Source organism: Sinocyclocheilus rhinocerous, unplaced genomic scaffold, assembly GCF_001515625.1.
Source record: "Sinocyclocheilus rhinocerous isolate Xijiao unplaced genomic scaffold, SAMN03320098_v1.1 scaffold405, whole genome shotgun sequence".
NCBI lineage: Eukaryota > Metazoa > Chordata > Actinopteri > Cypriniformes > Cyprinidae > Sinocyclocheilus > Sinocyclocheilus rhinocerous.
Genome location: NW_015630351.1, coordinates 845,120 through 859,720, shown reverse-complemented (window position 1 = coordinate 859,720; position 14,601 = coordinate 845,120). Strand labels below are relative to the sequence as shown.

Genomic DNA, 14,601 nt, shown 5'->3' with positions numbered 1-14,601 from the left:
TTTTTTTATTTTTTTTATCTTATGGTTTAGTTAGCTATAATAACCCCACATGACACATCATTCTGGCAGATGGGTCATCTGAAAGTCACCTGCAGATGTGAGAGTGGGGTATTTACATGATCAGGATTGTGTGTGTGTGTGTGTGTGTGTTCTAGACTATGACACAGGCTCTCTAGAGAAAGGGAAGGGAACAGAAGGAAGTGGTGACCTATCAGAGGACACAGACTGTGACGGCTCATCTCTGCCGGAAGACTCCCCAGAGGTACAGCCATCTGTAATCAAACTTTGAATATCTGCAGTTTTACAGCAGTCAAACTGCGTTCATAAGACCTGATCTAATAACAATGGACTTTGAGGTGATATTATTGACTTAAAACAATGCATCTGTTTATCTGAACTACATGCTATGTTCTTCTGTCTTCAGACGTCTCGGAAGGCTGAGTGGAAGGAAGAAAATGTTGATGACCCACTCAACGACAGGTGAGGAAAACAATTCTACTTTCATATGACCCTTCGAATAATTTTACATCAGCAGCGTGTATGTTTTTGTTCAGCTTAAACTCAGAAAATATAGTGAAAGTTCAGTGCATTTTACTATTAATCAATATGATTTTCTGAAACACTTTCTATTCAGTAAACATGACTGAATCCAGACTTTTTGTAGTTAAGCACTTTATACAGTATAGAGTAGATTAAATATTGTTTGGATGTACACTACTGTTGAAAAGTTCACTGTAAATCAGTATGAAAGCGCAATGAAAGTCTGCTGTTGTTTGTCGAATTGTGTTATTCATTCATGCTGTACTGTGTGATCTACAAGAATGACTGAACCTGACAGCTATGTCCTCAAGCAGGATTTAATTTTGCAGGTTTGTTCTGAGCAAATCTCCCTCTCTTCTTAGTGCACTGCAGTCATCGTCGGGTCAGCTGGATGAGGATGAGATCACATGGGGGAGTGACGAGCTGCCGATGGAGAACATCAGCTCTAAATTTACTGAGGGTCAGTCAGCTGTTGAAACCACCACTCTGTTTCTCGTAGAGAAATGGACCGTTTTCTTATTGTACTTCAATACAAATGGGTTGTAAAGCTCAGATCTTACTCATTGAATTGGGTTGTCTCGTTGTTGATGCTACACTTGTTCTTTTCACTCTCTCTTTCTCAGATGGACCCATTGTCACTGGGGAAGAGTTGACGTCTCTGCCTCTGGTTAAAGTGGTTCCTGACGGTCATTATACATCCACTAACCTCAACACTATAGTCCGCATGATGAGAGGCCTGCTGGAACAGAAAGTTCCTCTGCAAGAGTTTGAGGTACAGAAAATGTTTCATTGTACTATATACGTATAGATAAAGTCTGTATTTTTTATATTAGAACATTTTCTTCGGTTACAAGAAATTATAAACCGGCCTTAAATTATTTCATGCATATTTGAACTTTTTATGTGTAGAAGTTTAACACCACTATTTTTTTATTTTTTTTTTGAAAGAAATTAATACTTTTTTTCAACAAAGATGCATTATATTGATCAGAAGTGACAATAAAGACATTTATAATGTTTCAAAAATGTCAAACGCTGTTCTTTTGAACTTTCTATTCATAAAAAAATCCTGGAAAAAAAGTATTTCCATAAAATTATTAGGCAGCACTGTTTTCAACATTGATAATAATAAGAAATGTTTCTTGAGCAGAATATTAGAATGATTTCTGATTAAATCTTGTGACATTGAAGACTGGAGTAATGATGCTGAAATTCAGCTTTGTATCACAGGAATAAATGACATTTTTAATAAATATTAAAATGAAAAATTGCTATTTTAAATTATTATAATATTTCACAATATAATTTTTTTTAACTGTATTTTTGATCAAATAAATGCATGCAGCCTTGATGAGCATGAGAGACCTCTTTCAAAAACATTTATTGCTGATCCCAACATTTTGAAGTTTGCCAGTATTTATTTATTTATTGGCATGAATGTAGCCTTTGATGCCAATATGGATATACAAAATACATTTTAATGTGCATATTGTTTTCTTTCAAAGAACCTGCAGAATTTGCGCCCCTTGGATGATTGTCTGATTGGTCAGACTAAAGAGAACAAGAAGAAAAACCGATACAAGAACATCGTTCCATGTGAGTTAGGAAAAACACTGACGTATTAACAATGCATGTTTCTCTGACCTTTTTTGTATATTAATTTCCGTAATTGATTTCCACTCTTTTCCTATTTATCTCTATGAAGCTGCTTTGACACAATCTGTATTATATAAAGCACTGTAGAAATGAAGGCAACTTGATTTGACTTAAATCTCTCTTCTTCATGATTCAGTCGACACAACCAGGGTCATGCTGGGGAAGGATGGCGGCTACATCAATGCCAACTTCATCAAGATGCCTGTGAAAGACGAGAACTTCCTGTACATCGCATGCCAGGGGCCGCTGCCCACCACGCTGGGGGACTTCTGGCAAATGGTTTGGGAGCAGAAGTCCAACGTGATCGCCATGATGACACAGGAAGTAGAGGGGGGGAAGGTGAAATGCCAGAGGTACTGGCCCGACACGCCCCGCTCGCCCGAGATGGTGGACGACCGGCTGCAGATCACACTGGTCAAAGATCAGCACCTGGACAACTTTGTCATCCGGCTCATAGAAGTCAAAGACATCCAGGTGAGAGGCAGTTATATATATCTTCAGGGCCTAAAATTAACACTCGCCAAGCGCCAAATGCCTTTATTCTTCATAACCTGAGATTGCGGCGACACATACCTGGGGTTACGCCGCCTAAACGGTGCAGTGAAGTAGGCCTATAGTTTGAAAGGCTGCGCGTTCGGCTGTACACATATACGCTGAGCCGGTTCAGACAGCGCACCAGTAGCGCTTCAACGCACGAAAACACAATTATGTCAAAATGCGCGGTTTTGGCGAGCTACCTTGTAAACGGAGTCTTAAATGAGTTATAAATGACCGTAAAGAGTTGGGAGAAAATCGGATATGTGTCAGATCCGCGTCATATGCATCAGGTTTTAAAGAGAGAGCACTGATTTTAAAGTGAAACCTGCTGAAGTCTGTCATTGATGTAAATCAAAGAACAAAAGAAAAAGAGAAATCCTTGGACTGTTCTATAGTCGCTGATTAACTTTTATAGCTTGAATAAAGATTAATATGTAAAATCACTTAAATTAAAAGTTGTTATATATTTCAGAACCTATTAAATGTTAAAAATAATGGCTTTCAATTATACTGTAATGTTGAATGGCTATAATTAATAGGTAAAATTGAGGGAAAATGCACCAGCACCAACAGGACAAATTAAAAACATTGTAAATATGTTTAGTTATTGTAGTAGTAATAACTGCCTGTTTTTGCAAAAAGAGTTCCATGGCCGGTAAAAAAAAATTTTGGCAGGTGTGGCAGAAAGTTAGTTTTAGGCCCTGTATATCTTTATAAATACACCTATACACACAGATGTTTGCAAAAATCTGCATGTGTATTTTTCTCTTGCAGACTAATGAAATCCAGAGAGTCACTCATCTGAACTACACAGGCTGGCCTGACCATGGAACCCCGACTCAACCAGAACAGCTCCTGACATTCATTTCCTACATGAGACACATACACCAATCAGGGCCCATCATCACCCACTGCAGTGCAGGGATTGGCCGATCAGGAACGCTCATCTGTATAGACGTGGTTCTTGGCCTCATCAGCAAAGATGCAGATGTAAGTGTCATATATACATTTATTCTTTGAACAATTGACTTGAATTTTATATTTGTAAGGTTTTGTACATTACAAATGTATGATTATTTTGAAAAATTTAATTTAGATACATTTTCAAGAAACACAATTTTGTCTTGCTGACATATACCATATATATATATATATGTGTGTGTGTGTTATGTGTTTGTTATATAAATAAATAAATGTTATATAAATAAAATAAATAATAATTAAAGTTAAATGACAAGTTAGTTTTTTTTTTTTTTTTTTTGTTAGGTGAAATATACATTTTAAGTTTATATATTTATGTTTCTGGTAACACTGAAATAACTTGACAAAATAAATGATATAATAAGTTGAATAAATAATTGGTTAAATAGCTTAAATAAGTTAATTTTCAAGAATCACTTTTATCTGGCTGAAGTATACAATCAATTCATTCATTCATTTGTTTGTTTGTATGTTTCTAGTACAACTTAAGTAACTTTACCAAATAAATGGTCAAATAAATTGTATCAATTATTGAAGTTAAATAGCAAAAGTTCGTTATTTTTCAATAATCACAAGTTTGTATGGCTAAAGTATACTGTTTTCATTTGTTTGTTTATGGCAACCCTTTATAATAACTAAATAAATGATATAATACATTGTATAAATAGTAATTGAAGTTAAATGGCAAAAGTTCATGAAATGGATGAAAATGCTTTATAGCACCTTTAAGCAATATAATATAATGATAAACAAAATTATATAACATACTTTATTAGCTAATGTGATGATTGAAGTTATATGTAATAATCATATGTTCTGGACATTTCCTCTCATTAGTTTGACATATCAGATGTGGTCCGTACCATGAGACTGCAGAGGCAGGGCATGGTGCAGACAGAGGTAACGGCTTTATAATGATCTACGCATTTAAATCAAGGTTACTTCTGCTGTCTTTTTGCGTGTAACATTTGCTGTTTTTCCTCTCCAGGAACAATACATTTTCTGCTACCAGGTCATCTTGTATGTGCTCAGATGTCTGCAGGCAGAAGAGAAACTCTCAGGATAAAGCGAGGACCCCACTGCCTTCCTGCTCTTCTGACAGGCTCGAGAGATCAGCTGAAGATACCAGCGGCTTCAGTCATCACAATGTCTGGAAGCAGTTTCTGCGTTTTCCTATCAGGGGCTTTGACCTCGTCAGAACAAATTGGTCTTATGATGTTTTGGACGTCAGTGACGTGTACAATTCTTGCAGAATTTTGTGTATTCTTATCGCTTACATTCTTGACCATTGGCTGCTATTTCTTTAAAACCATTTATTTGATAATTTATCTTTTTTTCTTTGGTACAAAAAAACTGTTTTTATAGATTCCTTAAAGATTTTGGATCAAATAAAAAAGAAATGAATTCATATTTTTTTGTGGTACAAAATTATTCTTGTGCATTTTAAATGAAATGATGCTGGAAATGTTGCCTTGACAGAATACAGACAGTATTTGCTTTGTAAATCTTTTAGAAATCACTGAGTGCCAGTGGTAATCGAAGACATTTTAAAGTGTTATATTTAGTGTGATATTTATCTTATGAAATCTGTTGATATGTTTTAAAGCTGTTACATACTGGACAATTTGCAATTTGTAAATAAAAGAATATCATGCCTTTTATGGTTTTCTCTAATCTTTGTATTTTTACCATTTCTGCTACTGTGATGAATGATGTGCCAGTTATGTATTTATTTATTCGAGTTATGTTTCTTTCATGTTATTTGGATGCATTCAGGTTTTACTAGGTTTGACATAAACATTGTCTATTAAGTTCATATTTATTAGTGCCCCCAATTGCAAAAAGTGTCTTTTTTTTCTTTTCTTTTTTTTTACACATATTAGACTATTAAGCAGGTATAGTTGTATCAATTGAAGTGACTCGGGTAGAATTGATTGTATTTCCATCGATGTTTTCCTCAGAAACATAAAATACTAATATTCTAAATCAGAGGCTGCAGAAACTCGCAACTCAAACAACCAGCAGCAAAACAACATAAAATATAGATTTTTCAGTTAATATAGTTTAACAAACAATTATTCAGACCACCGGAAAAAATATGCCGACTTTAAAATGGGTCTCCTGCAGTACCTCCAATGTCCACCGGGGCCGCTAAAAACCTCTGAGCTACATGAAGGAAACGAATCTTTTCGAATATTTGAATCAAATGATTCACTGTTTCGAAGCGCTCGAAATACCACACGCTGGGGACGCCTGCGTGGGACATACTAATTCTAATTTCGAATACTATTTAGGACGGATAGTATGCGTACGTACTGGGACGCAGCACCTGTAAATTCACTGGTTCGAAACAAATGATTCGCAACGGGTTCGAATCTTGACGAAGCACCACCAGTAGTAGTGACGCGTCTGAAAACCGGAATGTCTTTTCAGGCTTTCCGTAGTTTGAAGGCAACATGGCGACCTCCTTATGAGCCACGCTGGTGCTGGGATAATCAAATCAAATAATCAAACAAACGTTATTATTTGACGCTTAGCATTCGAAAATAACCAAAAATGTCGGGTCGTCACAATAACAAATTACCGACGAACCTCCCACAGTTGCAAAATTTGATCAAGAGGGATCCGAAGTCCTACACAGAGGAGGTAAATAACTTGCTACTGGATTTGTCAACTAGCCTGATCGCTAGTAAACCAAAGAATTTCATGACATTACGCTACGTCAAGCTGTTCATGTATTTATTAAACTTACCTTAATTTTACTAGAAGTCTTTTTTTCAGTAAGTAATCCAATAGTAACGTATCATTTTTAATGTCGCTAGTGTTTGTTCAGTAGACTAATCAAATAGTGACACCGAGTGACTATTCTATTATTACTCGTAATAAACAGCGATGGGGTCTGTAGTTAATTTAATCAGCGATTGGTTTCCTACTAGTATTACTAGTAACTAAAAATAGATACTTGTTAATTCTACGGAGTAAATGTCTTAACCCTTGGTCCATATAATCTAAATGATCTTAATTTGATGTTATTGCAGTTTTTGCAACAGTTTCGTCACTATCAGTCAAATGTGGAGATCTTTAAACATCAGCCTGACAAATCCAACAAAGACCTGGCAGAGCTGGTCATGTTTCTGGCTCAGGTATGGAGGTGTTTTCTCTTAGAGTTTCCATGTTCATTTATTTCAGCGTGTTTCGACTGTTGTGTTATTGGCTGATTGTGATTTTGTCTTCAGGTTGGACACTGTTACTTAGAGGAGCTGTCAGATTTCCCACAGCAACTGACTGATCTGCTCTTAAACCATCATACGGTGCTGGAGCCAGATCTAAGAATGGTGTGAATAACATTTGTTGTTTAGCTGACTTTTTTTTTTTTTTTTACTTAAATGACATTCAGTACAGTTAGTATGTAGAGTTTACTAGCTATACATTTCAAGATAGTCTGTCTTTCAGGGTAGAAGATGTTCTTAATGTTTAAAGGTCTGTTTTCTAAAGAGAACCTTTCTTTCAGACGTTTTGTAAAGCTCTCATCCTCTTGAGGAACAAAGATCTGATCAGTCCCACCAGTCTTCTGGGGCTGTTCTTTGAGCTGCTGCGCTGTCATGACAAACTTTTGCGGAAGGTCTGTTAATTTTGCAGTGCAGTTTTAAGTATATGAATTTAAATTATTGCAAAGCTTACTGCTAAAAAAAAAATGTCCTATGTCCCCTCAGACTTTATATACCCATATTGTGACCGATATTAAAAATATCAATGCCAAGCACAAAAACAACAAACTGAACACGGTAAGTCACTTGGGCATAATATTCATTTTCCATCAAGTCACATAATAGGACTGCAGCATTTCATAATTTACCCTTTAATCACTGAATTGTTCATTGACATGTTGATAGTTTGCATGAGATTCATACCCATAGTTTTGACATAAATGCTCAGACCTTGCAGAACTTCATGTACACCATGCTGAGGGATTCAAACCCCACTGCTGCCAAGATCTCTCTAGATGTGATGGTTGAGCTTTACAGAAGAAACATCTGGTGAGTCCTTGAACAGATATGTCTTTGTAACATAATATGATGCCATTAGGTATGATCCGCAATCACTCTGCTTTCCATTCCCACATCAACCTATCAGGAATGACACCAAAACTGTGAACGTCATCACCACAGCTTGTTTCTCCAAAGTCACAAAGGTACATTTTTTGGCTTTGTATGAATCTTCTCCAGCATTAAAACATTAGTTAAAGCAGCACTATGTAACTTTTTTCTGTTCAAAAATTTCCATTTTTGGGTGAACTATCCTTTTAAGGACAAGTTATTTACTTATCATACACTATATTGTAACTTTGTTCACTATGACCTCTTCTAGCATGTTTTAAATCTCATCTCCTCTCAGATCCTTGTAGCTGGATTGAAGTTCTTCCTGGGAAAAGATGAGGATGAAAAGAAAGACAGTGATTCCGAATCTGAGGTACAAGAAGTACAGTAAAGATTTTTTAAAAGAACTTTTATTCGGCAAGGATGCATTAAATTGATCAGAAGTAACAGTAAAGACATTTATAATTTTACAAAATATTTCTATTTCAAATAAATACTGTTCTTTTTAACTTTCTGTTCATCAAAGAATCTTGAATGCATCGTGGTTTTCCACAATATTAAGCAGCATGACTGTTTTGATAATAATAAGAGATGTTACTTGAGCAAATCAGCATATTGGAATGATTTCTGATGGATCATGTGCCACTGAAGACTGGAGGGATGATACTGAAAATTCTGCTTTCTATTTCAAATAAATACTGTTCTTTTTAACTTTCTGTTCATCAAAGAATCTTGAATGCATCGTGGTTTTCCACAATATTAAGCAGCATGACTGTTTTGATAATAATAAGAGATATGTTACTTGAGCAAATCAGCATATTGGAATGATTTCTGAAGGATTATGTGCCACTGAAGACTGGAGGGATGATACTGAAAATTCTGCTTTGCATCACAGGAATAAATAATATTTTAAAATATATTGAAATAGAAAACAGTTATTTTACATTATAATAATTTTTTACAATATTACTGTTTTTACTGTATTTTTGATCGACTAATTGTAGACTTGATGGTCATAAGAGACTTCTTTCAAAAACAATATAATATCTTACCAACCGCAAATTTGTGAACTGTAGTCTACTTTAAATAATAAAAATTATTATTAAGTGATACTTCGTTTCCTCTGCAGGACGATGGGCCAACAACCAGAGATCTAATGGTCCGATATTCCACTGGGAAAAAATCGTCCAAAAACAAGAAGAAGCTAGAGAAAGCCATGAAAGTCCTCAAGGTTACATCTTGTGTTTCATAATCAGCAAATCAGTGTTTTGTTTGATCATTTCAGTGTCATTTTAGATGCTGTTTTTATATTTATATTTTCATTTTAATTTGTTGTGTTTTAGTCAATTTCATATATTTGTGTTTGTTTATTTTTATTTCAGCTTTAGTTTGAGTTATTTTAGTACATCAAGATGATTTTATTTGATTTCAATTAGACTATATTCTCTTTGACGTAATGAAAGTTTAAATTCACTATAATAATCCTGGCTAAATGTGTCATTTTCATTTTTTGCTTTCTCAGAAACATAAAAAGAAGAAAAAAGTGGAGGTTTTTAATTTCTCCGCCATCCACTTGATCCACGACCCACAAGGTAAAGAGCCTTTCACACTGACAGAGTACAAAAAACCTGGAATAATGATCATGTAATGAAGAGGTGAAATATCTGGGAACTGAAAGGTTGCAGGTTCAGACCCACAAGGGTTGATCCATAAACTGTCACTGTGAATCACTTTCTATAAAAGCACCTCGATTAGAAATGAATATCTGTGTTGTTCAGATTTCGCAGAGAAGCTCCTGAAGCAGCTGGAGAGTTCAAACGAACGTTTTGAGGTGAAGATCATGATGATGGAGCTCATCTCTAGACTTGTGGGAATTCATGAGGTCATTTATAAGTACATTTAATTCAACTTGCACATTTTAGAATTTAATATTTTCCCATGAGTTACTCTAACCTGTTTTTGCTTCTGTTTTACAGCTTTTCCTCTTTAATTTCTATCCATTTGTCCAGCGCTTCCTTCAGCCTCATCAGAGAGGTAAACACTGTTATCTTCATGAAACACTTACAGTAGTAATGTGTAATTCACTTCAGTGTTTTTGAGCGTCTCTTATGTAATACTCAAATCTTCAGAGGCTGCGTTTATGATCTCTTCATGTTAGTTCATTTGATTTCTTTCAGAGGTCACCAAAGTTCTGTTGTGTGCCGCCCAGGCGTCGCATCAGCTGGTCCCTCCTGAGGTAAGAACTGATCATGAGGACTTTGTTATAATAATTAATCATTAATCACATTTTTTTTTAAGTAATAATAATAATGCTTTTATTCTGCAAAGATGCATTAAATTCATCAAAAGTGATAATAAATAAATGTATAATGTTACAAAAAATTCTATTTATTTATTTTAAACTTTACATTTATGAAAGCATGCTGAAAAATGTATCATGTATTCTACAAAAATAGTAAGCATTTGATAATAAATCAATGCTGATAATAATAAGAAATGTTACTTGAGCAGCAAATCAGCATATTAGAATGATTTCTGAAGGATCATGTGACACTGAAGACTGGAGAAATGATGCTGCAAATTCAGCTTTGCCTCACAGGAATAAATTGCATTTTAAATAAATATTAAAATGGAAAATTGCTATTTTAAGTTATTATAATATTTCACAATATTACTGTTTTTACTGTATTTTTCATCAAATGCAACTTTGGTGAGCAAAAGAGACTTCTTTCAAAAATCATACTGACCCTAACATTTTAATAATAGCAAATTAAGTTTAAATAATAACGAATAAATTACTGTTCCGTCTACAGATCATTGAGCCAGTCATCAAGACCATCGCCAATAACTTTGTTACGGACAGAAATTCAGGAGAGGCCATGACAGTTGGGTAGGCGCTGTGTAAATCTGACTCAAATACAATGAAACGTGAAATTGTATAATGCTAAATACTGTAATTTACTCTTCTCATGATAGCTCTCTCTTGTTCATCCTCATATCACAGAATCAACGCCATAAAAGAATTGGTTGCCCGCTGTCCTCTCTCGATGTCTGAAGATCTGCTTCAAGATCTCGCACAGTACAAATCTCACAAAGATAAAAGTATGCCGTTTGTTATTATTATTCATCATAGTCTTTTCATTAGATGCTACTTATTTTGTATAAAATGATAATATCAGCATAGACTGATTGACATTGCTTTGAATATTGTCTGTCTTTATCTTCCAGATGTTGTGATGTCTGCCAGAGGTCTTATCCAGCTCTTCAGAGATCTCAATCCACACATGCTACACAGAAGAGACAGGGTGAGAAGCCGAAAACATTCAATTATAGAAATATACAATTATTAAATAGATGAAAGTTACATTTTTATAATCGAATTGACTTTTAATCAACAGATTAAACCCAGTCTTGAATAAATGGCAGAAATAAACTCTGTTCCTTTTAACTTGTGTTTAATCAAAATGAAAAATATATCAGGTTTCACAAAACTATTAAGCAGCACAGCTGTTTTCAACATCGATAATAAGAAATGTTTCTTGAGCAGTAAATCAACATATTAGAATGATTTCTGAAGGATCATGTGACACTGAGGACTGGAGTAATGGTGCTGAAAATTTAGCTTTGCATCACAGAAATAAATTACATTTTACAATATATTAAAATAGAAAACATTTATTTTAAATTGCAATAATATTTCACAATATATCTGTATTGTTGATAATAAATAAATGCAGCCTTGATGAGAATAAAAGACTTCTTTCAAAAACATAAAAAAATCTTACCGACCCCAGACTTTTGTATGGTTGAGTACATTTTTGCATTTATTGTGTTATCAGGGGAAGCCCACAGAAACCTCCAAGAAGGCCAAAATCCAGAACTACGGAGAATCGGAGGCCAAAGACTACATCCCTGGAGCTGAGGTGCTGGAAGTAGAGGAGATAGTAGATGAAGAGGAAGATGAAGGTGTGTGAAAAGCTGTATTAACATTAGCTTATTATTGCAAAGAGTATTATGTGATTTTATGACACATTTTTCCCGAAATCAGAAACATCTCTGACCAATCTCCTCTTTCTCATAGATGGCTGGGAGAACGCCAGCATGAGTGAGGATGATGAAGATGGCGAGTGGGTGAACGTCCATCACTCCTCTGATGAAGATCAAACAGAAGTCGTGAGGATCTTATCACTTGACTTAATGCTTGATTTGATTGTGATGATGGAAAATGATGCATATGAACCCGTTTTGTGTTTTTGAATGTCAGGCTGAGAAATTCCAGAATGTCCCGGAGGACGAGCGCAAAGCTAAAGCTGCGGCGGTCAGCACCAGTCGACTCCTCACGCAGGACGACTTCAAAAAGATCCGCGTCGCTCAGATGGCCAAAGAGGTCAGCGCTGCACCCGGAAAGGGACAGAAGAGGAAGATTGTGGAAAGTGATGAAGAGGAGGAGAGGTAGGATGTGTTAATGTTTCCTTACTGAAAGGATTTTAGAAACGTTATGTCAGGAATTTGTATAAACTTAGAGTCATTAAATGAATTAAGTGGTGATTTACATTTTTTTCTTCAGAGGCGAGTTACTTAGTCTAAGAGACATTGAACGTCTTCACAAGAAACCCAAATCTGACAAAGAAACACGACTGGCAACAGCCATGGTGAGTGTGGAAATAATAAATAAAAAATACTTATATAATTACATTCATTTTAAACTGAAATTCTGAGATATATTCTAGCATACAGTGGGTACGGAAAGTATTCAGACCCCCTTAAATGTTTCACTCTTTGTTATATTGCAGCCATTTGCTAAAATCATTTAAGTTAATTTTTTTTCCTCATTAATGTACACACAGCACCCCATATTGACAGAAAAACACAGAATTGTTGACATTTTTGCAGATTTATTAAAAAAAAAAAACTGAAATATCACATGCTCAGTATTTAGAGTAGAAGCACCCTTTTGATCTAATACAGCCACGAGTCTTTTTGGGAAAGATGCAACAACTTTTTCACACCTGGATTTGGGGATCCTCCGCCATTCCTCCTTGCAGATCCTCTCCAGTTCTGCCAGGTTGGATGGTAAACGTTGGTGGACAGCCATTTTATATATATGTATGTATGTATGTGTGTGTGTGTGTGTGTGTGTGTGAGTGACCCTGGACCACAAAACCAGTCATAAGGGTAAATTTTTGGAATTTGAGATTTATACACCATCTAAATAAATGAACAAACTGAATATTCTTAGCAATGCATATTACTAATCAAAAATTAAGTTTTGATATATTTACTGTAGGAAATTTAGAAAATATCTTCATGGAACATGACGTTTACTTAATACCCTAATGATATTTGGCATAAAAGAAAAATCAATAATTTTGACCCATACAATGTGTTTGTGGCATTTGCTACAAATATACCCCAGCGACTTAAGACTGGTTTTGTGCTCCAGGGTCATATATATATATATATATAGCCTATGTGTGTGTATGTATATATGTTGAAGAAAAGAAAACACATTAATTGTCTTTTTTTTTTTTTAAGCTACTCATAGCAATGAAAAACAAGGTTAAAAGTTAAAATGTTTAAAATGTTGATATTTGACATTTTTCGCTCTCAGGCTGGGCGGACAGATAGGAAAGAGTTTGTTAAAAAGAGGAGTAAGCTAAACCCGTTCGCCAGCACCAGTAACAAAGAGAAGAAACGAAAAAAGAACTTCCTCATGATGAAACACAGTCAGAATGTGAGGACCAAAGGCAAACGCTCCTTCAGAGAAAAACAGGTGAACCTTGCTGCTTTCACATTTGGATTACCTTTAGATATAATCTGTACAATTTACCATGAAACTTCAGTTTGTGTGTTGTATTTGGGTATTTGCAGTATTTCTTATTAATAGTGATTTTCCTCTCAGATCGCATTAAGAGATGCACTCTTGAAGAAGAGAAAACACAAGTAATTCTCACCTGTGACGGACTGGAGCTGATTTGATCTGTGCGGACCATTCTGTGTACAGGAAGACAATATTCAGACTTCCTGGCTGTGTGGATTTTCATGTTGCCTTTTAATAAACCATTTAAACATTTAAAACTTTGTTGCTTTTTGTTGTTGTTGTTGTTGTTTTGTATGCAATCTTCAAATAGCCCATTGGACAAACTGCACCCTTAAAGCAGCACTATGTAACTTTTGGCGCTCTAGCGGTTAATAAACAGAACTGCACACATCCCGCGGAAGAACATTCCAACCGGAGCTACTTCTCTAAGTTTATGTCTATGGCGATTCACGCAGGTATGTGTTACTCCGCAGCGGTGACGACCCGACCAGGCTACAATAGTCCAAATATAAGTACTTATTATAAGTGTACCGTAGTGATTAGGAATAAGGACAAAAACGCGGTTTGGAAGATGAATTCACGATGTACTCGCTCATTATATACATTTAGCAAAATTTGAACACAGAAAAGTTACATAGTGCTGCTTTAATAGTTTAACTGAAATAGTAAACATGAACTAACAATCAACAATACTTCTACAGCATTTGGTTTCATATTTTGTCATCTAATACAATGATGTTTTAAGTGTCCTGATATTTTTGGAACCACTTTATATGATCCAAAAAAAAACAAATCTTTTAACCGATATTTGAGAGGAATAAACATCCTCCCACATATTTCCAGCTGTGCTATAGGATCCCTCCTATTTGCATTTCTGTTGTCTAGTGTCATGCTAGGCAGGGGCGTAGACTACGCGGGGGACGTGTCCCCCCCCACTTTTAATATCATGTAAATTCGTCCCCGGCACTT

The 14,601-nt window shown here is 35.3% G+C and overlaps 2 protein-coding genes across 2 annotated transcripts in view; both read left to right on the top strand.

Annotated features, from left to right (window-relative positions):
• The window catches only part of LOC107740220 (tyrosine-protein phosphatase non-receptor type 13-like), a 74,918-nt gene extending 69,866 nt beyond the window's left edge, over window positions 1-5,052 (top strand). Inside the window, exons 40-48 of the mRNA XM_016552567.1 lie at window positions 156-262; window positions 425-480; window positions 903-1,000; window positions 1,164-1,312; window positions 2,046-2,136; window positions 2,333-2,670; window positions 3,508-3,723; window positions 4,552-4,614; window positions 4,703-5,052. Coding sequence (XP_016408053.1) covers window positions 156-262; window positions 425-480; window positions 903-1,000; window positions 1,164-1,312; window positions 2,046-2,136; window positions 2,333-2,670; window positions 3,508-3,723; window positions 4,552-4,614; window positions 4,703-4,780 — 1,196 coding nt within the window. The 3' untranslated portion in view covers window positions 4,781-5,052. The remainder of the gene's footprint in view (window positions 1-155; window positions 263-424; window positions 481-902; window positions 1,001-1,163; window positions 1,313-2,045; window positions 2,137-2,332; window positions 2,671-3,507; window positions 3,724-4,551; window positions 4,615-4,702) is intronic.
• A 1,084-nt stretch (window positions 5,053-6,136) lies between these two features.
• Window positions 6,137-13,889, top strand: sdad1 (SDA1 domain containing 1). The gene is made up of 22 exons (XM_016552558.1): window positions 6,137-6,360; window positions 6,753-6,857; window positions 6,951-7,049; window positions 7,226-7,336; window positions 7,428-7,499; window positions 7,651-7,751; window positions 7,849-7,906; window positions 8,110-8,184; window positions 8,941-9,042; window positions 9,334-9,403; window positions 9,590-9,693; window positions 9,788-9,845; window positions 9,989-10,047; window positions 10,625-10,701; window positions 10,816-10,913; window positions 11,040-11,116; window positions 11,651-11,777; window positions 11,893-11,984; window positions 12,076-12,263; window positions 12,379-12,463; window positions 13,423-13,584; window positions 13,714-13,889. Exons 1-22 carry the CDS (start codon window positions 6,271-6,273, stop codon window positions 13,756-13,758), a joined length of 2,055 nt encoding a protein of 684 aa, XP_016408044.1. The 5' UTR covers window positions 6,137-6,270; the 3' UTR covers window positions 13,759-13,889.
• Window positions 13,890-14,601: the final 712 nt, after the last annotated feature.

Excerpts from the sequence above, each read along its gene's own strand:
- sdad1 (XM_016552558.1), top strand. The coding sequence starts at position 6,271 with ATGTCGGGTCGTCACAATAACAAATTACCGACGAACCTCCCACAGTTG. Across the intron at positions 7,752-7,848 it reads CTTTACAGAAGAAACATCTG|GAATGACACCAAAACTGTGA; the intron begins GTGAGTCCTTGA and ends TCAACCTATCAG. Across the intron at positions 9,404-9,589 it reads CTTGATCCACGACCCACAAG|ATTTCGCAGAGAAGCTCCTG; the intron begins GTAAAGAGCCTT and ends TGTGTTGTTCAG.